The 23808-nt window shown below is 38.7% G+C and overlaps 1 protein-coding gene across 6 annotated transcripts in view; it reads left to right on the top strand.

Moving 5' to 3' along the window:
• RABGAP1L (RAB GTPase activating protein 1 like) overlaps nt 1-23808 on the top strand; it is a 254822-nt gene that overhangs the window by 130404 nt on the left and 100610 nt on the right. For all 6 annotated transcript variants that reach the window (XM_056355824.1, XM_056355827.1, XM_056355823.1 and 3 more), the window contains exons 14-15: nt 10882-10995; nt 22870-22944. In XM_056355824.1, coding sequence (XP_056211799.1) covers nt 10882-10995; nt 22870-22944 — 189 coding nt within the window. The remainder of the gene's footprint in view (nt 1-10881; nt 10996-22869; nt 22945-23808) is intronic.

The raw sequence follows: 23808 nt of genomic DNA, 5'->3' as shown, positions 1-23808 counted from the left end.
CTTATATAAAGTGCTTGAGAAATCTTTGGATACGTTAAAAAGCACTATACAGAAAACTGATAACATTTGAAACTAAGTTAGGATTATTTTTGTGTGCTGTGCTGTCTGCACTGTCTGGTCTTTATTGTTATGACCCATATGTGGCCAAATAAATACTTTCTAATGCCAGTACTGTATTGATCTAAATCTTAGGAGGCATTGAATCTAAAGTGAATTTCAGTTTTCAAACAATAGGAATAAACTAGATCAATATACAAGGGCAAAAATGGAGCTTCTTTTGATGATTCACACACAGCCCCACAGGTCCCAATTACACACCGAGCGCTGTGGCATGGCTCGCCCTTTGCCATATGCAGTGGTTACACTGCTGTGTCTCAGCTGTGAGGAGTGGGACGGCAGGGGTTTTGGGGCTTATGCTGAATTCAGAAATCACCGTAGCCTGAAAATGCTGGGTTTGCTTGAGAATTAGAGATGCAGTTAGAACAAGCCAATTGGCATGCTGGTTTCTAGCACCCTGGAAGCTGACAGGCTGGAATGCAGCTTTGCAGAAAAGGACCTGGGGGTCTGGATGACACAAAGTTGAACATGAGGCAGCCTTGGGCCCTTGTCACGTAGGGGGCCAATGGCATCATCCTCCTGCATTGGGAGGAGGGTTGCCAGCAGGTTGAGGAAGGGGATCCTCCTCCTCTACTCAGCACTGGTGAGGCCATACCTGGAGTGCTGGGTCTAGTTCTGGGCTGCCCAGTGTGAGAGAGACACGGACATACTGGAAAGGGCCAGTGAGAAGTTGAAGGAACTGGAGCATCTCTCCTGTGGGAAAAGGCAGAGAGAGCTGGGACTGTTCCACCTGGAGTGGAGAAGGCTCAGGGGGATCTTGTCAGTGTATATGAAGGGAGTCTGTAAAGAAGACAGAGCCAGGCTCTTCTCAGTGGTGCCCAGTGAGAGAGGAGAGGCAATGGCCATGCAGAAACCTCCCCCTGAACATAAGGAGAAACCTTTTGACTGTGGAGGGTGAGCAGGCACTGGCACAGGTTGCCCATGGGGTTGTGGAATCTTCACTATTAGAGACGTTCAAAAGCTGTCTGGGCATGGTCCTGGGCAATAGCTCTAGGTAGCTGTGCTTGAGCAGGCAGGTTGGACCAGATGACTTCCAGAGGTCCCTTCCCACCTCAAACATTTGTGATTCTCTTCCTTCCAGTATTTTTCTTCATTAGTTCATCTAAAATTGTATCCAAGACTTCTAGTAATAAGCTCAGATATCGAGAAGTCAGTATGAGCCTAGGCAGCATCTGCTTAAACCTACTTTCAGCTACATGTAGTGCTGTCAGGAGGTGGAAGTCCCTGTGTGCTGCATTCCCTCTCCTTGTAACTGGGAGAAGATTTGAAGAAAGGGTTAAGGGAGCTCTGTAGTCTCCCCATATCAGCATCTCTAAATCACTCATGTCTACGATTCATCTTGCAGCAAATTCCAGAGCTGCGTTTGCTGTACGTGCCACCTGTAGTGGCAGCGGTGGTTGCTCAGCAGAGACCTGGATAACTGCCATTTCAGCAGCTGTCTTCAATGTCTTATGCGCTCTCAAGGATCCAGTGAAGAGATGTACATGAAGTGTTCAAATTGTAGATTAATAGAACTCTTTTTCATAAATTTATTTTAAAAGCAGCAACAAAATAGAAAAAACCCTTATAGTCAATGATATACTAGGCTTACATAACTTTTCTTTTTAGTATGATGTTGTGGCATCCCCATAATTATTTTTGTGTTAAGTATAAAAGTGTTTGACACACATTAATTGCTTATTTATGGATATTATCACTCTAGATTTACCAATGAAGGACTTGATGCTCAGAAATAATATACAGTGTTCAGTATCTCCACAGCTGAATCAGGCTTTAACTGAGGCAGGCATGAAAACCATGTGCTTGTATTTCTGTCCTTTTCCCTAACCGTCTGCCTGTTCCCTAGCCTTCATCTTCTGCAATGCACTGTTTCCTCAGGCTGCATAAAGACTTTAAGATCTTGTCGAAAAGTGGTTTTGATCTTCTATTCTCCCAAAGAGCCAGAGTCTTTGGTCTCATAGTCTGATGTCAATGCTGAGTGATACAAAGGGCTGTCAAGTCAACAAAACCACCAGATTTTGGATTTCTTATATAAAGAATAGAGAAGATCGTAATGGGCTTGTTGATCTTAATAGTTCTGGGAGATGAGGGGTTCAAAAACTACATACTTCCAAATAACAGGATGCTTTCACATTAAAGAAGGTGTGAAGATGGTGTTGTAAGAGCAAGTACTAAAATGAAAGCATCCAGATGTCAAATGAGAGGTAACTGGGAGGTAACTCAGTTGTAAAAAAAAATAATGTTTTTACTTATTGTAAAGATTACAGCTCGCCGTAGGTCTTGCTGAAATGTTTCTGCCTGGATTATTGAAAGAACTCCATTGTTAAAGAAAATGAGGGGCAGACATTTCCTTTTTGAAGAAATAAGCGTCACACTTCAACAGCTGCAAGCTTAATAAGCTTTTCAAAATCAATGTATTGGCAAATCTTTATCTGCATAGTGCTGCAAGGCTTTTCCTCCTTGTTAAAAATCAGCATCACTGAACCAGATAAACTTCCTTGATATTACAGCATTTTCTCTTTTTTATTAATATTTTGCCAGCAGCAAGCAATACAGATGGTAAATTGTTAGGGTGTTCTAGGAGGCCCTGCATATAGAATACTTTCTTAGACCGGGAGTCACTTGGCTTGTGAAGGAAAAGTCAAGCAACTCTGGAAGGCAGCTCTTTCTTTAAAATCATAAATGGACCAGTTATATGGATCATGCCATCTTTTGATTGCCAAAAGAAAGTTTAATTTCAGAATTCATAAAAACATGTTGAAAGAAACACTGACTAGACAGGTATCTACTTGGTCAGTGATGCTGCAGGAAACTAATCTTTTTAAGGCATCAGCTTTTAGAAAACTTTGCCTTTAAAATATTTTTTTTTCTTAAACAGTAACTATTTTTCTTTTTTGTGCTTCTTGTAGCTAAAATGTGAAGGCACTTGTTTAAAATTGAAGTAAGTTTTGTAGCAACATCAATTAAAGTACATAAATAGGAGTCAGGAATTCAAATATGTCACCTTTTCCATTCGCTGTAAACAGTTTCACAGTTTTCCACAGCCGTCTGATCCTGCTGCAGTTAAGTATTGTTTGTTAGAAGCAGGCCTTACCTTTCCAGTTGCTTCTGGAAATTACCCAATGACTTGATGGTAGAATCAGAAATATTTGAATTTCAAATTACAGATTAATCACAATAACATTTTTCCAACCTTTGCAAATGCAGTTGTGCCTCTCACAGAAGAGACGTAATCAGAAACCTAAACTAAAAATTGGCAAACCAGAAAATTGGGCAAAATTAACTTGCTACAGGGATAAATCTGTGGGTTACCTTTTTACTTGTCCCTTTAGGAGATAGCGCCTATACACATTTCAGAGAAAAAAGGTGAAATGTTGATGAGTAAACTGGATAACATGCCTTTTAGTTGGTCTAATGTATCTTCATGTCCTTCGGAGAGGCCAACCTTCCTAAGTCATAGCTATTAAAAACAAGAGCAAACCTAAGACAAAACCCAGAGCTTAAAAAATTCTTTTAAGAAAAGAATGCTGGATATCATATCTGCTAAAGATTGGGTGACCCAAATAAAGCCCCAAACATAATAAAATGGAAACTGATATACTGTGATATCTTCAAAACAGATGTGCATGGCCCTTCATGCCAACTGTACATCATATGAAAAAAAAAAACAAACAAAAAAAAAACCCCACCAAAACCCCAAGCCCCATCAGCTAGTGTACAGAGCACTTTATCTCTTGTGGGAGATCAGGGAGCCTTCAAGATTAGTGTTTAAGAGTAACTTTGAATTCACAGCATAGCATGCCGATGGCAAAAAATTGAGCCTGCTGCATTCAAAAGTTGATCTCTTGCCCAGCAGCACAAACAGCGTTTTTCTTTTGACAACATCTTTCAGAAAGGATATGGCAGAGTAAGAAGAATAAATTATATATCAGTAGCATACAAGAGAGGGAGGGTGTACAGAATAGGAGAGGGAGAAGGAAAACAAAACACAAAGATCATAAAGGTCATGGATATTTTTTGTTTTTCAGAACAAGAGAGTGTATGCAGAATTGATCGGTTTGTGTCTGATCTAGTTTTGCTGTGATTTTTTTACAGAGAAATGTCATCTTGTCTGTTGCTGATTGATGGCTCAACCCTGTTAAGATCTGAGCTGTTTCTGCCTTACCTCTGTGACTGCTACAATATCACTCTCTTTTATAGCCACATACAGAATAGTATTTACATAGGTATCTTTATTATTCTAGTCCTGCCTTTTTCTTCTGTGCAGTCTTTAAGAATATCTTGGAGTTGTCATTTTCTATGGTCCAGATCTACCTTGTCCAGCAGCTTGTAGCTGGAAACTATCAGCACCAGCCTCTGGGAGGGTTAAAAACCTCATGCTGGGCAGCTGGGCAGAGTGTCCTTGTCACAGCTGCTCCTCCACTCAAGTAGTTTTAAGATTGACTTAAGTGTTGAAAGAAATAAAACTACAGCCTTTCGAAATGAGCATCATTGCCCATTTCCTTGGCACTCAAATGGATGATCTTATAAATAATGGATCAGGTCACAACAAGGTCTTGGCCTGTCCACTCCCAGTGGTACTGTATCTAAAAGGATTAGGGTCCCAGCCCGCAAGCTTTGTAAAAAATTAGAGAATTTGGTATTTAGAAGCGATAGGCAATTTTGTGTTCTTAGTCTAAAAAGGGACATGTTGTAGATGCTTTTCTTGGGATCCTGTCTTGGGAATTCTCAAAATTTGAGGCGTGGAGCAGCTGCCTCTACCTTGTCAAACACAGCTTGAGAAGAATGGGAGATAATTTGATAAAAGATGATGTCTGCTTCCTTGGGCAGAGCTATATTAGTAATCCAATACATTATGCTGATGAGAGAGGAAAGCCTTTGACACTAAATTTAGATCCAGGCGTGACCTGCTGGAAGCCCAGGACTGCTTAGATTTGAACTATTGATTTGGCCCCATGTCCAGTAGGACTCTTCTTTCTTTCTGCTTGTAGAAAGCGGTTTTGCCCAAGCAGCAATAAATACAGCTGATAGTGAGCCAGAATTTGCAAAGTTCAGCTGGCCAGTGTATTTACTGAACTAACCTAAATATTATGTTCACTTTTAATATCTTGATATGTAACTGTTAAAAAAAAAAATTCTCTAAAGAATAATCCCCTGCTTTTTTCTGTTTCTATTTCTCTGTTAATTAGTACTGTTTGAGTATTATATGTTCTCAGCTGAATAAAACCTGATGATGACTGAAAGAAAATCTATTTGTAGAAAATAACTGAACTATAAGGTATGCATTACAGAAATGCTACAGAAGAACTGAGCATAAGCCGTATGTCTGTATTCAATGTTTTTAAAAGGAAGAGCTATCGATTTTTTTTTTCTTCCAAATACTGATTGGTAGGGAACCTGGGATTTTCTTGGATCGCACATTCTACTTGGAGGGTTAAAAGGTGTATGGAAAATGATGAGGGGAAAGGGGCTGGTGGTGTGTATATATATGCTGGCACAACATAATGTCAGGTTTCAGTGAAAGCATGAGTTTGTGGGGACACCATTAATAACGGGGGGCAAAGCTACATGCCAGTTACGCAGATCATTTCAAACCTCAACTGATTGACTCATCTATTTTCTGTGGTTTGTATTTGCTGCGTGTTTGTGATTATGTTTTAGAGAATTTAAAGTTATTAGTCATATTCCCCTGTGGACATGTGTGGAAACTGTAGAGGACCACAAAGAACCGTAAGGAACAAAACGAACAATATGCAAAAAATCTGTTCCTTCAGCAGAACGCTTAGGGTACTGAAAGTGTCATAATGTCTAATAATGTGCACTTGGCAAGTCAATATTTAAATTTACAGCTTTTCAGGATTAAGAGGCATAGATTTATTGAGGGCACCTCTAACTCCCGCTATCAGCAGATGGTGTGTTTCCACATCATCTGACTCTGGCGAAACAAGAGTGATGAGCACCTGTGGCAGCCTGGGAGGTTTTGCTTTCCATACAATTTATAGAAAAGTTTCAGAAATGTCTAATCCTGAAGGAGCATGACACACCAAGATTTCTAGGGCATGGTAATTTTAGAAGTTGAAACCCCATTTTGAAATTATTTTATTCTTTTTTTTTTCTTTTTTTCTTCTGTTTTGGTTTTTTTTTTCCTTTTTCCTTTTTTTCCCTTTTTTTACTTTCCTTATAATCTGGATTCTGGCTATTTTTAGCTAGTGAAGAGATGAAGCACAGGTGGGACAATGAGATGCAAAATCAGTTCTTTGAACCTCACCAGAGTTACAGACCTTTTAAATGGGCCCAGTCAGGTGAACTTGTACTGAGCCTTCAGCATATACAAATCATATTGTTTTCATATGTAAACATATTTGATAAAACCAAACTTTGAAGGAGTTTAAGATTAGAGATAAGCCTTTGAAAGTTGAGTACAATATGAACATTGCCTACCAGAATGTGTAATGACATATTCATTATCACGCATAGTTCCATGGTTTTGGTTGTCTTCTTCCCAGGACCTCTGCCCTGTGTACAGAAGGAATAGTGCTAATCTAATGAGCAGCTTTTTTTTTTTTCCTTTCTTTTCTTTCTCCCCCCTTACTATTTTTCATTGTGTATTTTCATCATGTAACCCTGTGCCTTACTATATGCTATTCAGATCAGGATTTGAGGTTGAAGTTGTTATTTTCCAATTTGGCATTTCTGCAGGATTCATCACTATGGTATTTCAGTGCTTCAGATGTTAATTGATTTTCATCACACCCTACTGAGATGGGGAATTATTATTAACCAGGGAAATGGAGCACAAGGAGATTGAGGTCAGAAGTACTACTCAGTTTGAATGCCAGGTTTGACACACCTGTGACCTATTGTTTTTTTTTTAGTATTCACATGAAACTCTGAATACCTTTAATTGCAACTGTAAATAATGCTGCGTTTCTCCATATTGAGCCAATGGCTGTAGTACAGGCAGCTGTATAGTAAAGAAAACGCAGGTGATCACTTGTGGAATTCTTTGCGTAATTGGTGTGCCTCCTTTCACATAAGTAAATTTGGGCAGAAGTGGGGAAAGGATCCAAGTCAACACAACATTGAGATGTTATGCCCCAAAAGATTTTTCTTTCTTAATACATTTTTCTGGCTTGTACCATACCTGTCTTCCAGTTCTTGCAACAAAGGAAGCAAGGCTGTACCTACAGGACTCTCTTCTACTCCCTAACTGTAACTCATCACTAGAATGTGTACGCCTATGACGACAAATGAGTAGAGGTCCTTTTCGGAGAGAGTGTGAAATGTTCTTTATTAAAAAATAATCCCTGATGTACGCGCATTAGGGTTGCCAATTTTGAGTGCCTATGTACCCTTAATTTTCTTTTAACATTTATTTAATATAAACGGTTTTCTGTTCCCTTCTGTATTTCTATGTCAGTCTGCCTTCTGGCATCAAGTGTCCACATTCAGAAGCATCTTAATAGTTTAAAATGACAGCACTGTCAGGGAGTCAGTATTCCAATGCAGTTGCTTCACAGTTGCAGAAGTTGAGCTGTTTTAAAAGTGAGACGACTCAAAGTAGAGAGCTTGTTCAGTAGAATGTCAGCTGTCATATAGTTGACATATGAAGATAATTCTTTTCCTCAGTAGAATATTGTTTCTCTGAGTTGGCAGCACAGAAATGATTATGAGATGTGAGAAAGATTATTAGAACTCTGAATGCTTTGATAGCCATCTCACCTTAGCTTTTTTTTGTAATAAATTAACTAATCATGACTTTCAGAAGAATAAAAATAATCTGAAAACCTTTATTAGGATAACTGTAAGCTCATCTGCTGTGGTACTCCTTGAGAGAAGCGCTATCAGCAAACTCTACCTGGAAAAAGGTAGAAATGTAACCAAAATATTTTTAATGTATTTTAAGAAGTAGTTCTACACTTACCTTCACTCTAGAGTAATTTCTTGTTTCTGTTAAGATTCTAGGTTTATCTTATTTCAGATGGATGTTGTCTTTTGAGAAGGCATTAATTCTCCTGTTTTTCAGCTGAGATTTTATTTTTGGGTCGGTTTTATTGTTTTCCTTCAGTTTTTTAGAACCATTTATTGTTAATAATGCTGAGTGAAAACTCTGCTTCTGTCTCCTCCTAACTCGGTAAAAATGAATTTGCATTTGGGCCTTTACACAAATACTTTTTGGTCCTATCTGGGACATCTACCCTGTCAACTTCCAGTTGTGCTCAGTTATACATTTGCCTCCCAGTTCAAGGAAAGAGAGAAATCCAGGGAAGTCAAACACGTTCTGTGGCTTGACAGAAAAGCGATATATGTGCTGGACGTGGTGGCCTTCCTGTAACTTTCTTTAAAACGCCTGGATCTTTTCAAACTTGTGCTGAAGAATTAATATAACAGGTTTTTATAACGGACTCGAACTGTGCTGTATTGGCGGATCTTCAATGTTGTTTAAGGTGTTTCCTTACAATGTAGCTCAATAGTCAGATAAATCTGCGAGGATGACTGCAGTTATTTGGCCTCTCTTGTGTTTGAAAGCCATGTGAATGAAGATACTCATTAAAGAAGTCAATTAGAGAACTGCTTGTTACTAAATTTTTATTATTATTATTATATATTTTGTTGAGTGTGATTTAGGCTGTATGGTTAGTTTTAGTTACTGATAGTCGCATGATGCTTAGATGTCCTGAAAATTGTGATGATAACCCAGTGAAAGCTCAAAAGTGTGTTTAATTTCTTCAGCAATATCCATTAGCATAATAAAAACATCACCTCTCTTTGTAAGCTTTCCTTTTCATAGCACATAACAACATGCCTGGTACTTTACAAAATACAGCTTGTGTCATTACTACTTGTGTCTAGTACTAAGGATGTTATTGTCAAACAAAGGGGAAGCAACAGCTGAGATCACTGAAAATTAGGACAGTGTAAATGGATAAATTAATGATAGCAAAGATTCAGAGAAGCAGTGAACTTTAGAGAGAGATTTGAGAGAAGAAAGAGGAAGACTTCTATGTGCAAGGACTGGAAGACTGTGCCCAGTGCAGAGAGGGATGAGGAGGAAAGATAAAGCCATAGTTTAACGTGGAGGGTGGAAAAAATGACAGGGTATGAGAAAACAGATGAGAATAGAAGATAACTAGATTAAATAAATAAATAAATAATAATAATAAAAAACCCCATGACTTCTTTTTTTTTCTTGTCTGTGATACTCAGTTGAGTGCTCTTATCAAACCTGTTAAAGTGATGTTTATGCTTGTGATGTTTATGCTTGTTGCGACTATAGCTGTTTCCTTAGATGCCGTTCAAGTGAGTAGAGAAACACGATGATGGGGTTTCCCCTCTGGGGTCCTGACGCAGCCCGGGGTGATGATGCCTTTGTGTGCGCTGGTTATGGGTAGTCCCAAAGGAGGCTGTGCTGGGGAATTGCTGTGGACTGCTGGGCAAGCCCCCCGGGCAGCTGCCTTACTGTATGGCATAGGCTCACAGGAAGGGCTTTACAGGCTTGGGAAACTGCCCAAATTCAGGAGATCACCCAGTTGCTGACTCCTGTAGGTGTGAAGAAGCTTTTTTATGGGGAGGCCTGGATTACAAACTGCAGTTTGAGGGTTTAGGAGCTTTTCTATAGCAGATACTTTGTTTTCAAAGTAGAAGTATTTATAAAGGATTTATCTTCTGAGTCACAGATGAGGGTTCTGTTGTTTTTTTCCTTTAGGATTAAAAGGTAGTAGAGAAAAGCACCATTTGATATTTACCAACCTAAAGAGGTACTATCTCATAGTGAAGGTAACTGAACCTGAAGATAATTGATTAACTGGTGTAGTTTCAGCTCTGACATTTTGATACCAGTTCCTCATACACACAGTGGTATTACTCAGGTCTGATTGCAGTGATTTCCCTCATTTTATAGAAACGCAGTATTGTAAGCAATTGCTTCTTTTATCTGCAGAGCTAGGTATGTCTAGGGAACAGCTCTGTTGCCTAAACGTGGGCATTTGGTGTCATTTTAGCTGTCTTTGTATATGCAGATCACCCACATGAAGCTTGCAGAGATGATGCAGCACTTACAACAGACTTGTATCCTTCTGCAGTAGCAGCTCCTTACCAGGCGTTATCTTTGGGCTTCTAAAATGGCATCTGACACCAGTGTTAAGGCACCTGACCTTATCCTTAGGTGCTAGTCAATGTAAAAGTGTAACTGAAAAAGAGATGGTAGCAGGGAAGGATATGGGATTTATGGGAAAGTGCAACAGTTCTGATACTTCATCTGATTTTGTTCTTTTAAAGACCATTTAATGGTAAACTTTTGAATGTTTCAAAGTAGTAGTTCCTATTTGTAATTGACACCGCTTTTATGGTAAATGGATGTACATTTAAAATTATTACCACTGAGCTTGCAAGAGAGAGACAGTCTGATTTTCTTTTTTACTCCCAGAGAAATACATAAACATATGTTCTCTAGTAAAAATGCACCTACAATTAAATAACTAGTCATTTCCCATGAGTTTTAAAAATGAACTGTAAGCCTGAAGGACAGAAAACATGCCACGTTGCTCTTGTTAAACTGTCAAATTATTACTGCATATGAGACTAGAGGATTTTCAGTTTCTTCTCAAAGCATTTTTGGAGGATGAGTCAGTAAAGCAGTTATCTAATGTATCCACGTTGACTGCACATTGAATTTTATATTCTGTTATGTTTAATTACACTGTTACTGGGCTAATACCTCGGGATTTTTCTCTCATTTTTTTTTTTTTTTTTTTTTTTTTACAGGATTCTGCTCAAGAGAGTGTCATTACACGAGATATTCATCGTACGTTTCCAGCACATGATTATTTCAAAGATACGGAAGGAGACGGTCAGGAATCTCTATACAAAATCTGTAAGGTACAGTCAGTACTCTGAATTTTAAAGTGTCTTCCATATTTTGCTATGACTGTATTTTGCTCTGCTAGCCCTGTTCTGATCCGTGCCACTAATCAATAAGATTTTAAAGCTTTATTTAGCTTGCATGTGGAGAATGTACTCTTTCTGCAGTACTGGATAGCATGCAGTACTTTTAACAACTTAGCATTTTGTATCTCCTGAAATGCATATAAGAAGAGCAAGGCTCAAGCTAGCTTTAATAGTGGGCAGTTTGATATTAGAGGTCTGCTTCAGTAGAAGTGTGATGTAGAAGAACTTTTTTTGCTTTGCTGGTAGAGGGGTTTGCAGAGGAGGAGAAATCCTCAGAGCAAGCTCTGCTATAAGCTTAAGCAAGAATGTCTCTAGATAATTACATAGAAAACAAATTAGCTGACCATTCCACAAGCAGTATTGTGTGCATAACTTTTTCACTCTTAGTTCTCAGATCACCTCTGATCAAAGAAAACTCCAAATTTTTTTTTTTCCAATTTGCACATAGGAAATTGAGGTACTATATGAACAGATTTGTCCAGCTTGTACAGACAGACTTTTGCTGCTCAGGAGAGATCCCGGAGGTAGAATGTTGCATCTAGATAGGTAGTTCTCTTCTCTGTCTGTCAGCTGCAGATTTTATTGTGCTTCTGGCAGTCAGTTTTCATTTTACATATTTCTCTACATGTAGAATAAATTATTGCCTTAGACAAAGCCGTTTCCACTTCCCTTCCTTTTCCTTGTTACTCTGTTTCCACCTCCAGTTGATTAATAGACAGAAATGATGGAGTTGTCATAACAAGCAGAAAAGAGTGTCCTGCCTTTGGGATATAATGATACATATTCCCGTTCTCCAGAAAAATTCTATGGTGATACTGACTCCTATTCAAACAATAATTTGGATGACTGTTAAATATAGCTGCTTAGGTTACATATATTGAAGTTCATTGTCATGAGCAATTCCCATTTAAAAAAAACCAGTAAAAAATAAAGGAGCAGAGAAAACTTTTAACGACTTATATCTTGCTAATCTTGGAGGGCTCTAAAGGGCTACAAGAAAACAGTTCCTCTGCCAGTCTTTGAAAAGAATAACTAGCATAATGCAGGTAATTGTGGGCTTGTCAGTTTGATACCAGTTAAGTAAAAATGATGGAATAGCATTCAGCTTAGCAAGAATTAAATGTGATAAGTGTATTATAATGAATGCCTATGAGTTTACTGAAAATAGATCTTGACAAGCTAATAAAAAATACAGGTTTCATTGGTGACGGTAACAAGGTAATTTTATCAAAATTCCGTTGTGTAGTCTGTCATCAAAAAAATGCTTAAATGCTGGACAAGTTAGAACATGAACAAGATACACATTAAAGAATTAAAAACTAGCTAGCTAGCAGGTTACTATACATCAGCACTGAATAGATGCATTTCAAACAAAGCATCGTGAAGATCACTTGTTCATTCAATGTATTCCAGTTAGTCACCTAAAAGAAAATAGAAAAATAATTTCTGATACAGATATCTTGATGTCACAGAGAAGGTGGCAATGGTGAATGATGAGGTGTTATATGACGTATTGATAGATCAGTTTTGTGTAGGAACTGAATGACTTGAGTAATTTGGTATTTTCCAGTTGCTGCAGCTGTTTTTGATTACTGTGTCCTGAACTAAATCATTGGAAAGAGTCTGTAGAAGTTCCATGAGGATGATGAGAGGATTTGGGAACGTACTTTGGAAAGAAAAACATTTTCATGCATTAGTATCTCAGTCTATTTTGTTTAATAAATAGAAGATAAAGTAATGAATCTGTCTGAACTAGAAACAACTTAAAGGAATTATCTGTCTAGCAGGCAGCTTCACAGAGGCAGAGATCCCAGACCTTCCTGGATTTTCTGTATTAAAAGTGAAGAATTTTACTTGTCTTCCAAAGCTGGGAGCCTTCCCTGCTCTCAGGGCCTCGACTGCTCCTGCAGAGGAAGCTGCTGCAGATGTTGTTCCTCTTTCTTGAAGGATCTTGAAGTTCTGGAGCAAGGCATGCCAACACAGAGGGGGTCAGGCAAAAATACCGGGAGGCCTACATGGATGAACAAGGAGCTCCTCGACAAGCTCAAACACAAATAGGAAGCCTACAGTGGGTGGAAGCAAGGGCAGGTAGTCTGGGAGAAATACAGAGAAATTGTCTGAGCAGCCAGGGATCAGGGTAGGAAAGCTAAAGCCCTGAAAGAATTAAATCAGGCCAGGGATGTCAAGGGCAACAAGAAAAGGGTCTATTGGTATGTTGGTGATAAAAAAAAAAAGACTAGAAAAAATGTGGGCCCGCTCAGAAAGGAAATGGGAGGCCTGGTTACTGGGGATATGGAGAAGGCTGAGGTACTCAGTGATTTTTTGCCTCAGTCTTCACCAGCAAGTGCTCCAGCCAGACCACCCAAGTCACAGAAAACAAAGGCAGGGACTGGGAGAACGAGGAACTGCCCACTGTAGGGGAAGATCAGGTTCAAGACCATCTAAGGAACCTGAAGGTGCACAAGTCCATGGGACTTATTGATGCATGCATTGGTCCTAAGAGAACGGATGGTATCCATCATATTTGAGAAGTCATGGCAGTCCTGTGAAGTTTCCACTGACTGGAAAATGGGAAACACAACCCCCATTTTTAAAAAGGGAATAAAGGAAGACCTGAGGAACTACAGGCCAGTCAGTCTCACCTCTGTGCCTGGCAAGATCATGGAGCAGATGCTCCTGGAAACTATGCTAAGGCACATGGAAAATAAGGAGGGGATTGGTGACAGCCAACATGGCTTCACTAAGGGCAGATTGTGCCTGACAGATTTGGTGGCCTTCTGTGATGGGGTTACAGCATGGACTGATGAGGGAAGAGCAACTGACGTCATCTACCTGGACTTGTGCAGAGCATTTGACACTGTCCTGCACAACATCCTTGTCTCTAAACCGGAGAGACATGGATTTGATGGATGGACCACTTGGTGGATAAGGAATTGGGTGGATGGTCACACTTAAAGAGTTGTGGTCAATGACTTGTTGTTGAAGTGGAAAACAGTAACCTCAGGGATTGGTGTTGGGACCAGCACTGTTTAACATCTTTGTTGGTGACATGGACAGTGGGGTTGAGTGTCCCCTCCGCAAGTTTGCTGGCAGTACCAAGCTGTGTGGTGAGGTCAACACACTGGAGGGAAGGGATGCCATCCAGAGGGACCTTGATAGGCTTGAGAGGTGGGCCTGCGCAAACCTCATGAAGTTCAACAAGGCCAGGTGCAAGGTCCTGCACCTGGTCAGGGCAATTCCAAGCACAAATACAGGCTGGGTAGGGAATGGATTGAGAGCAGCTCTGAGGGGAAAGGGCTTGGGGGTGCTGGTGGACGAAAGGCTCAACATGGCCCAACAATGTGTGCTTGCAGCCCAGAAAGCCAACCGTGTCTTGGGCTGTGTCAAAAGCAGCGTGGCCAGCAGGTCGAGGGAGGTGATTTTCCTCATCTATTCTGCTCTTGTGAGACCCCACCTGCAGTACTGTGTCCAGCTCTGGGGCCCCCAACATAGGAAGAACATGGATCTGTCAGACTGCATCCAGAGGAGGGTCATGAAGACAATCACAGGGTTGCAGGACCTCTCTATGAAGTCAGACTGGAAGAGAGTTGGGGTTGCTCAGCCTGGGGAAGAGAAGGCTCTGGGGAGACCTTCTAGCAGCCCCAGTGCCTGATGGGGCCGACAGGAAAGCTGGGGAGGGGCTTTTTACACAGGCCTGTAGCAGTAGGCCAAGGGGAATGGTTTTAAACTGAAAAAGGGTAGATTTAGATTAGGTATTGGGAAGAAATTCTTTACTGTGAGGGTGGTGGGACACTGGCAGAGGTTGCCCAGAGCAGCTGTGAGTGCCCCATCCCTGGAAGTGCTCAAGGCCAGGCTGGAACGGGGCTTGGAGCAACCTGGTCTGGTGGGAGGTATCCCTGCCCAGGGCAGGGGGTGGAACTAGATGGATCTTTAAGGTGCCTTCCAACCCAAACCACTCTGTGATGCTGTGATCTAGATCAGAGGCCTGTCAGTGTGTACGTCAGGTTAAGGACTGCTTTTCCCATGGAAGCATTTTGTATTTATCTGCAGTTGAATGACCTCTGCCACTTTGCCACTTTCTCTTGATACGAACATGTTCTGCATAACATCTTTGCAGTCAGCTTTTAATTTACTGCTCCAAACAGCATCAGCAGTCTTTGTTACTGTGCTATTTTTTATGTAGTCTGTAGAATTTGTGAATATTTTCACCAGCATCAGCGCTAGCACGGCTTTGTGTAAGGTTTTGGGAGTGACCTCACCTTCACTCTGTAGGTGGGAACTGTTTATTCCGACCTTTTGCTTTTTCTGTCCTTTAATCAATTATATGAGTATAGAAAAGGACCTTCTATGGCAGCTTAGTTCCCTCAGAAGCCTTCAGGAAGGGATCTTGTTGAAGGTTTGCTAAAAATCTTAGTAGACTCTATTGACTGCCTCATTCTCTTATATGCTTACTGGTTCAAAGAAGGCTTTGGGAAGCATCACTTCCTGGTAGAACAGCCATATCTAATCTCCAACATTGAATTATTCATAAGTTTACTAATTTTATTCTTGACAGTTTCTACCTACTTGCCAGTACTGAGATCAGATGCAACTGCTACATAGATTTGTAGGCAGCAACTTTTCCTTCATCCTTGCAGAGTTTTCTTAAATGCTTATGGGTTCCCTTCTTCAGATGACCGGTCTGTGGCTGGGTCTGCCTAGACCTTGAGTTTATGATTGATGTAATGAGTTTTAGAGAAATATTGTTAAAACCTAAATGATTTGCTTATAATTTTGTCATTCTGTTGGAAAAAAATAATCATCTGTGTTGAAAGTAATTTTGTGGCTGCTTTATATTACTAGAATAACTTTGAACTGAGGTGCTGTGCACTCATGCCCTTCTTCTAATATGAAAGCAAGATATTTGAAGAACAGGATTATTGAATAAGGCTAGAAGAGTTCTGTCCTCAAGTGGGAGGGTAAAAAAGCTGAAGAGCATTTTCTTCGTTCCCCACTGAAATGAGAGATGATCTGAGCTGTCAGATAAAAAGGAAAACCATTAAAAGCTCACTGCCTCATGTTAACAGGTCTGTCAGTTTTAGTTCCGTCTCTTAATCTCTTCTTCAGAACAGTAGGAAATCAGGAAAGATGGAAACTTTTTCAGTTGCAGAACATTTATGTGACAAAGTATCTAAAAATAAAGTTTAAGGCTGACAATGGTGATAAGGAATGAAAAGAGTTCCAGATTCTAGATTGGAGATTTCACTTGAGGACATCTCATAAACTAGATTGCACAGGGCAAACATCTTTAGGGAAAATACTTCTGTTACTTGCATACTTTCTGTTTAAATACTATGCGAATTCCAGCTCTGTTTAACGAGCTCATTCTCTGCCTTACAATGCATAACAGAATAGTACTCACAGCCTACTTCCATGCGTGCATATGTAGTTAACAGCTCGATGCTCCAGGGAATCAAAGCACTTGGCAGAATTAGTCCTCTGAACTGTTCGGAGTGTATGTAGTGCAGAATTTAGCGTGAGATGCGTTTTCTCTATAATTTTCTGACTAAGGTAACTCCTATTCAACGACCAGCCACTGTGACTTTAATAGGAGAAAGGGTGTATGTTGCAGGGAAATCCATCAGGTTAGCTGGGTGAATGTTCTTACTGGGCAAACTGGAAAAATAGGCACAAGGCCTCCCTGTTTTTCTAAAAACGGTTGAATCACTTTTCAGAGACTCAAAGCTGGTGTTAGTGTTTTCCAGTAAACAAAAGCATTATGGATGTATATGACTAATTTTTATCATGATATATTTTGTTACTAAATACTTACCTAACCTTGGTTGATCAAATGTAGTGTTTTTCCTAAGCCCAGTCACTCTTGCCTGAAGGTTTTAGGTGCAGGATAGATGCGATAGTTGGGTTACTGTAAAACGAAACACGCTGGTTTACTTGTCGTTCCAATGTCTGTCTGTTTGTTGGTACGCACATTAGTAGAGAGAATAGTAAACTGTTTTTCTAGCAAAGCTAATACCGAATGGGCTGCAATAGGCAGGTTTGGGCTTTCTTTTCTGTATAATTGAAATGTGAAAATGTCTTGGAATTGCTCTTCTGTGACCAGTAGCCTCTATACCGTGATAAGCTGCGAATGATGGATTACTCTTTGGCTCATCCTTCAGCGTGGCAGAGCTGCTGCTTAGTACTGTCCTGTAAGCTGATTGTCTAACTTTCATCCTTTTTTTACATTTTCATTTCAGTTTCATTGTAGCACCTTTTTTGAGATGATCACCTCTTCTCAGCATGCACAGATTCTTCCACATTTTTCAATCCTTAGTATCTCCTCAGATTTACAAATGGAGAATTTCAGTATTTGTCCACTTTGGTTTAATTATTTGTCAGAGAACTGATCTCTTTCTTTCCTATAGGAGTAAATAAATTCCTAAAATTTGCTAATTTTAGAATAAACATAGTAGCGTAAACAGGATCAGTTAAGAATTTTTTTTCATCTATTTTTAGTTATTTATTTTCTTTGCTCCTGGGTTGAAGAGCAATTTTCGTAAATATTGTTGTCTTGTTTCATGCAAAGGATATTTTACGTTATCTTGTCTTCTTCCATTTACATATTAATAAGGTTTCTTCTCCATGCGTCTGTGCTCAGCACGGGAGCAGCAGTACTGGTGTTGCATATGAGGTTTCTGCTGAGACTGTACTAGTGAAAAGGTCAAGACTGTGAATCTTGGATGCTGGAAGGAGAGTAAAGGCTTTAGCATGTTCGGAGATCTGCCTGAATAAATGTGAAGACTTAATTCATTCTCTCAGCTCTTATAGCTCTGGAGGAGGCATATTGTATAACATACATGTGCCTCTCCCTGATACTCAATAAATGAGTAACTAATTTCTAAAAATACAGTTTTCAGTTAACACTGAAAGTCTTTGTATAATGTGATACATCCTAAATGCTGCAGTCGTAGGAATATTATTACTTTCAGACTGTTAGCCTTACAATAAATTTAGGTATGGAGTTTTAAATTATACTATCACTAAAATTATTCAGCAATCAAACATATTGTAAAATACCTTGTTGCTTGAGAAGTCTGCATCAAAGTATGGATGTTTTCTTGACACAGTCTGGTTTTCAGATACCATGTAGGTCTTTTAACTGTACTAAAGCAGACTTCAGCACAGACCTATGTCTGCATCAAACATAGAGTAGATTCCTTAGATCGTTTCTATCATCTGGTATTGACACAAAGGTGAAGTAATTAGAGCAAACGAGGCTTGTCATTCTCTCCCAAAAAACTTGCATTCAATTCCTGTTACATTTTCCTTTTTCCTGAGACACAGATGCTGGATATCTTGTATGGCTGTTAATGAGCATTGTGCCAGCGTGCCTGTCACTTTTTCAGAGGAGTGAGTGTTTCCTGTGCCAGGAAACGTTATTACTGACAAGAGAGATACTGTTATTGCAGATAAGAGATGGGGATCTGTGGAGCCTCTGCTCATACCTTTCCCTCTGCATTACCGCGAAGAAGGGCGGGGGAAGTGGAAGCTCTGGAAATAAAACCTTTGTACGAGGCAGACACTACAGAAATATTTTTCATGAGCTCTCTTGAGTTTCTTATATAATTGCAACGTTTAGTTTCTAATGTCATTGAGTTACTATGGAAAAAGCAAATTGGCAATGTGATTGTAAGCTGGTGTTTGCTAGTTAGTGGTTTGCATTTCGTTAAGTACATTTGAACCTTCAGCAACTGTTAAGCGATAGTTTTCATGCTTATGAGGATGCAAAATGATGAAAAACATTTCATTCTGGAACTTGAGATATGCTCTCTACTCTTCAGTTTTAAAAACTGCTGGAACTTATACACATTAGTTGCAGAAATCCCAAATCTGGGGTTTTAAATTCAAGTCAGCAGTCTTTTCATTCGTCTTTTAAATGCTACTTCCTTGGAATTTTTCTGTCTACAGAAGATTCTGATCTTGGGAAATTTTCCTCCATTAATTATTTTAGCAAAGAATTTCTGTCCGTCTCTGGATTCTTCATTCACTTTCCCAACATGCATGTGGTTCTCTGTCACTGAGGAGACCGTTGCTTCCAAAGTATTCACTTTCTCTAACGGTGTTGTACTAACAACTGTGTAGTAGGTCTCTTCAGAAGACAGATAAGTATTAAAAAGACATTTTAATTCTGTAAGATCTTAATTTAGTTAAAATGAGTGAAAGTAGTCTTCAAATCAGTATCTTCATTAAGTCCCATTTATGAGACAGAGAATATTTAAAATCTCAGTTAACTAGTGAATTGTGATTGGAAGTTCCCCAAGAGATTAAGAAAATAATAACTTAAAAGACCACAGCATCGTCATAGGTTGTCGTGGGAAAAATCCTGTTTGCTTGAAATTACAAAGTTACAACGACTGCAATGGAAATAGGGGATTTGGGATTTTGCTTTGGTTTTGTATTTCATGTGGAAAGACAAAGTTAATGCTCCTCAGTCCCTTTAAAGGATAAATCTTAAATAATTAATCTTAGATCTTTTGTTAATAATACGATATTATGGTGGTGGCTGTAGGTAGCATCCTTATTTCTGACGTCATATTTCAGCAGTATCAAGTCCCATAGGTTACTTAAAACTGAAAAAGTATAATTGGAAATGTAATGTGCATAAAGCTCCAAAAACCTCTTTTGCTTTGGGCAAATACAATGAAATCATTTAGATTTTAGAGACTTCATTAAAAAATAAATCTTTTGTTGTCAGTATTACGATGCTTTGACTTAACAGCAGAATCTTTCTCAGTTTTATCTAATTCCCGTGTAGCACTGCAGTTAGTAGCCAAGTATCTGATAACAGCTGCTTTTGAAGATCAGATTTTGGGGGTTTGGGGAAGGACCTGGTGGAAACTAATTTCAAAAAGCAAGCAGATCAAGTAGTTAATATTTTTTTCCATGGTTGTTGGTTGCTTCGAAGGTTTGTTAATGATGATGTTCTTTTACTTTTTACTGTTCTTTTACTGTCCTTCAGATGAATTTATTTTATATATCCTATGTATACCTGTGTCCACTAATTAATTTGAAATATTTTTTAAAACCATATTATCCAGTACTTACTGATTTGTAGTTCTGTAGATCACCTCTTTTTACAAATGCTTCAAATTTGTCATCTGTTCTTCTGATTTAATCAGCCAATTAATGGTTTACCAGTTCACTCCCCCCCCCCCCCCCCCCCCCCCCGGCTTTTTGGGTGAATATTGTCTGTTCTTAATACATTTTTAGTATTTTTATTCCTTTCAACTTATCATCTCTTCTGATACTCAGTTGGAAACAGGTCCTTCAACACATCCCCTGTTGGAAATGGCTGGATGACAACCTCTGTGATTCTTCTGTAATAAAACAGACACAGGGAAAGTTCCTGTGGATTTTCTGCTCTAGTTTAAATACAGCTTTTCTACCTTGATCATATATTTTCCAAGCAGAGGCTTTGCCTTCCTGCTCTGGATGTGTTTGAAATGGATGTATTACTAGTTTTAATGTGTTTAGGAAGTTGCTTATGAGAAAATTTATTGGTCTTCATTCATATTTTTATACTGAACATGCAGAGTGAGGATTTTTTTGCACCCTCCCCATTTTTCCTCTTTTGCCATCATTTCAGCTTGCTTTCACAGTCTCAAAAGGAGTATCTTTTTATTTCTGATAAATTTCTGTACTTTTTAACCTATGTCCATTTTGGAGACGGTTTGTTTGTTCCAGTGTGTTGGTTTCTCAGTAGTTATTTTAAAACTTGTTTGGATTAATTTATTGCTGTTTTCAGCAAATTATTATCTATTGTGCTGATAGTGCTTCTCACAACAGAGAACCCATACGTGCTGATAATTTGCTATTGATTTTTCAGTCTGGATTTTTTAAGTAAAGTAAAAAATGTCATATAGTACAAAGAAATCATAACTCCAGATGCATTATTTAAAATTTTACACATCTGTTTCTACACAAGGCTAGCGTTTCAAAGGCAGAAATAACACATCTTTTAGGAATGCTACAGAAATAAAATATTTGACATCAATGAACTAATAGATTTTGGAATAAGTAGATAAAGATTCATTATGATGATGATTAACCAGTGGATGGTTCTAATTAGTCCTATGCAATATTAATTTAAGTTTTGAAAGTAATTTCTGTTATTTCAGAGCTTAGTAGCTAAAGAGTAATTTTAAATGAACTTTTTCTGAGTGAGCATCCTTTTTTTCCAAGTCAGGTTTTGTATTTGCTATTGTAGACTTAAGGAGTTATTTTTTATATTTTACTTTTGTGGCTAGAGCTGGTTTAAACTAGTAAGCAGATTGTGATGGTTCATTTAATATTTTTCAATATTTTTTGTGGCTAGTCTTGTATTTGCTTCACCATTGAAACTGAGCAGTGGATTTGGATTATTTTCACTCAGATTTTAACTCATCCCATCTAACGTACTTTAAAAAATGGTAAGCAATATAGACAAATAGCAAAAAGCTGTAAGTCACAGTTCAGTTTTTCACAAGCTACAGACATAATTGGAAATGTATGGGTTAATTGTTTATAAACAGTGAACTGTAAAGAAATACTGAGGTTGTATTCTTTACAGAGATCTTCTTTTCTGGAATCATGACAGAATTCCTTATAAATACTTCTTAGTTTTTGCCCATCAGAAAGAAAAAGGAAAGATGGTGTAAATTTAAATGTTTTGGCCTCCATTTCAACATTTCTGGCAGAAATTATCTGCAATTATGTTAATAGGTTTGGCTGGAAAGGGGTTGCATCTCTTTTTGAGACACAATTCTTCTTACATTTTGAAGAGGCAGCTAAAATATTGTACGATAGACCCACCAGCGCATTCACCTGCCATCGTTTGTTCAGGCTCTCTGTGCTCCTGTTCAGTGAATTTGCAATCTTGAGTTCATTCAAGACTTTAAAAAAGAGATAAGCACGGTGTTCCAGTTTGAAACGTTCTCATCTGTAAACGGTCGTGGGGGCAAAGCCCATGTTCTGATTTTTGTGGCTTGTTCCTCCCCGTAGCTCTGACCTTGTGCTTTTGCTTTCCCTGGCTGTAACCTTAGTACCTTGCTTGTTCTCTCAGGATGTCTCTCCCCCCGATGTCAATCCTGCTGCTGCTTATACTTTCACAAGTTTTCTGAAATTCTTAACATCCTCTGACATCTCTTTAAAAACAGTATCTGTCTTCTTGTCTCGGAAAAGTAAGGGGGGAAGGAAAGGTTAGTTATTTTAGTGTTGTTTTTTTAAGAGTAAGAAAAAAGTACTATGTCAGTCATACAATAGGAAAATGAGTCTTGTTTGTTCTTCAGCATAACAAGGAGATGAAAAAACTGTTTCTGATGAAATTTTCAGGCTAGAGCAGTTCTCAGTGGTTTTCTAACAGCCAGCCTCAGGTTCTATACTTCCGTGATGTCAGAACTTGTGTTTCCAAAACCAAACAAGCATTCCCCACAGCACAAGCTAACCTGGTTTTTACATCATATTTGTTTTATCCTTAAAGTTACATCATTCCGGACCTCAGCAGAATTATCCTTGATTTAGGTGAAAGGAAATTGCACCCAACTCTTTTCATGCTGTTCAGAAAATAAAGACAAAAATACACCGATATGGGATCTATGGGAGATTGAGAGTGATCTGTAGATGTTTTCTTAAGTGCCCTGAAAGCCTACGCAAGCACGGTTACAGTTTCACTCCCTTTATTATTTCAGCCCGCATTGCATTATGAATTCTGAATAGCTCATTGATTATAGCACATTTTGATAATGCCTGTGTGCATTTTAAATATATGTTGACTTTTCTTTTTTCTAGGCATACTCTGTCTATGATGAAGACATTGGCTATTGCCAGGGACAGTCTTTCCTTGCAGCTGTGCTTCTACTTCATGTGAGTTAATTGCAAAATGAAAGCTTTGATATTTGAAACCAAAGCAGCTTTAAAATCAGTAGTACTGTAACATGCTATTTGACAGATATTTAATGTTGTTTATTTGCCTGTATTCATTTTCCTATTGTTGCTTTTTGGCAAATAGTGACTAATGGGTTCTATCTTTATGAATGCCCATTTCCTTTATATAGGAGAAATCCATTAAATTGTCAAGTACTTCTGTGTCAAAACCTGAAATTAATTTGTTACATATTAATGTTTTCTTTTAATGTAGTTGTCAGGTAGGTGAACTCCCTTTGGGTTTATGGGGAGTTTAACTTTGGGAGATATTCTTGGAGCAGCAAACAAGAGCAGGCAGTCTCATTAATTTTCAGTCAGCCTTTTTCTCCTAAGGACATTTTATAATGTCTTTTGTGTGAAAGCTGAATTTTAACCTTGATATTTTTGCCTGTAACCAAAACCTACAAACTTTGATCTGTTGCTTCCTATATATACACATCCATGTATATATAGAGATAGATAGGTAAATACATAATTTTTATATTTTGAAGATGCTTTAACTTTTGATGTGTCAGTGGAAAAGCAGCAGATTCATGTAGTGTGGGTATCATAAAGAGTATCTGAATAAACCACCCAAAACCCCAACAACTCTTAGTCAGGCTCTTGCCTGCTTTTTTTGTCAGGCTTTAATTAATAAATTTTTGAAATACACTTTGGATTGTGGTTTTGAGTCAGCTGTTGGTGGTATAGATGTTACACATATGCTTCCTAAGGCATCAAGAATTCAAATTCAGATTAATTTAAGTGTTAATTCCTGGTGAGATCTGTGACTCCATGAAGACTTAAGGAGCATAATGTACAGTG

Source organism: Falco biarmicus, chromosome 11, assembly GCF_023638135.1.
Source record: "Falco biarmicus isolate bFalBia1 chromosome 11, bFalBia1.pri, whole genome shotgun sequence".
NCBI classification, from domain to species: domain Eukaryota; kingdom Metazoa; phylum Chordata; class Aves; order Falconiformes; family Falconidae; genus Falco; species Falco biarmicus.
Note: the sequence above shows the minus strand (reverse complement) of the source record. Positions and strands in the feature narration are given on the sequence as shown.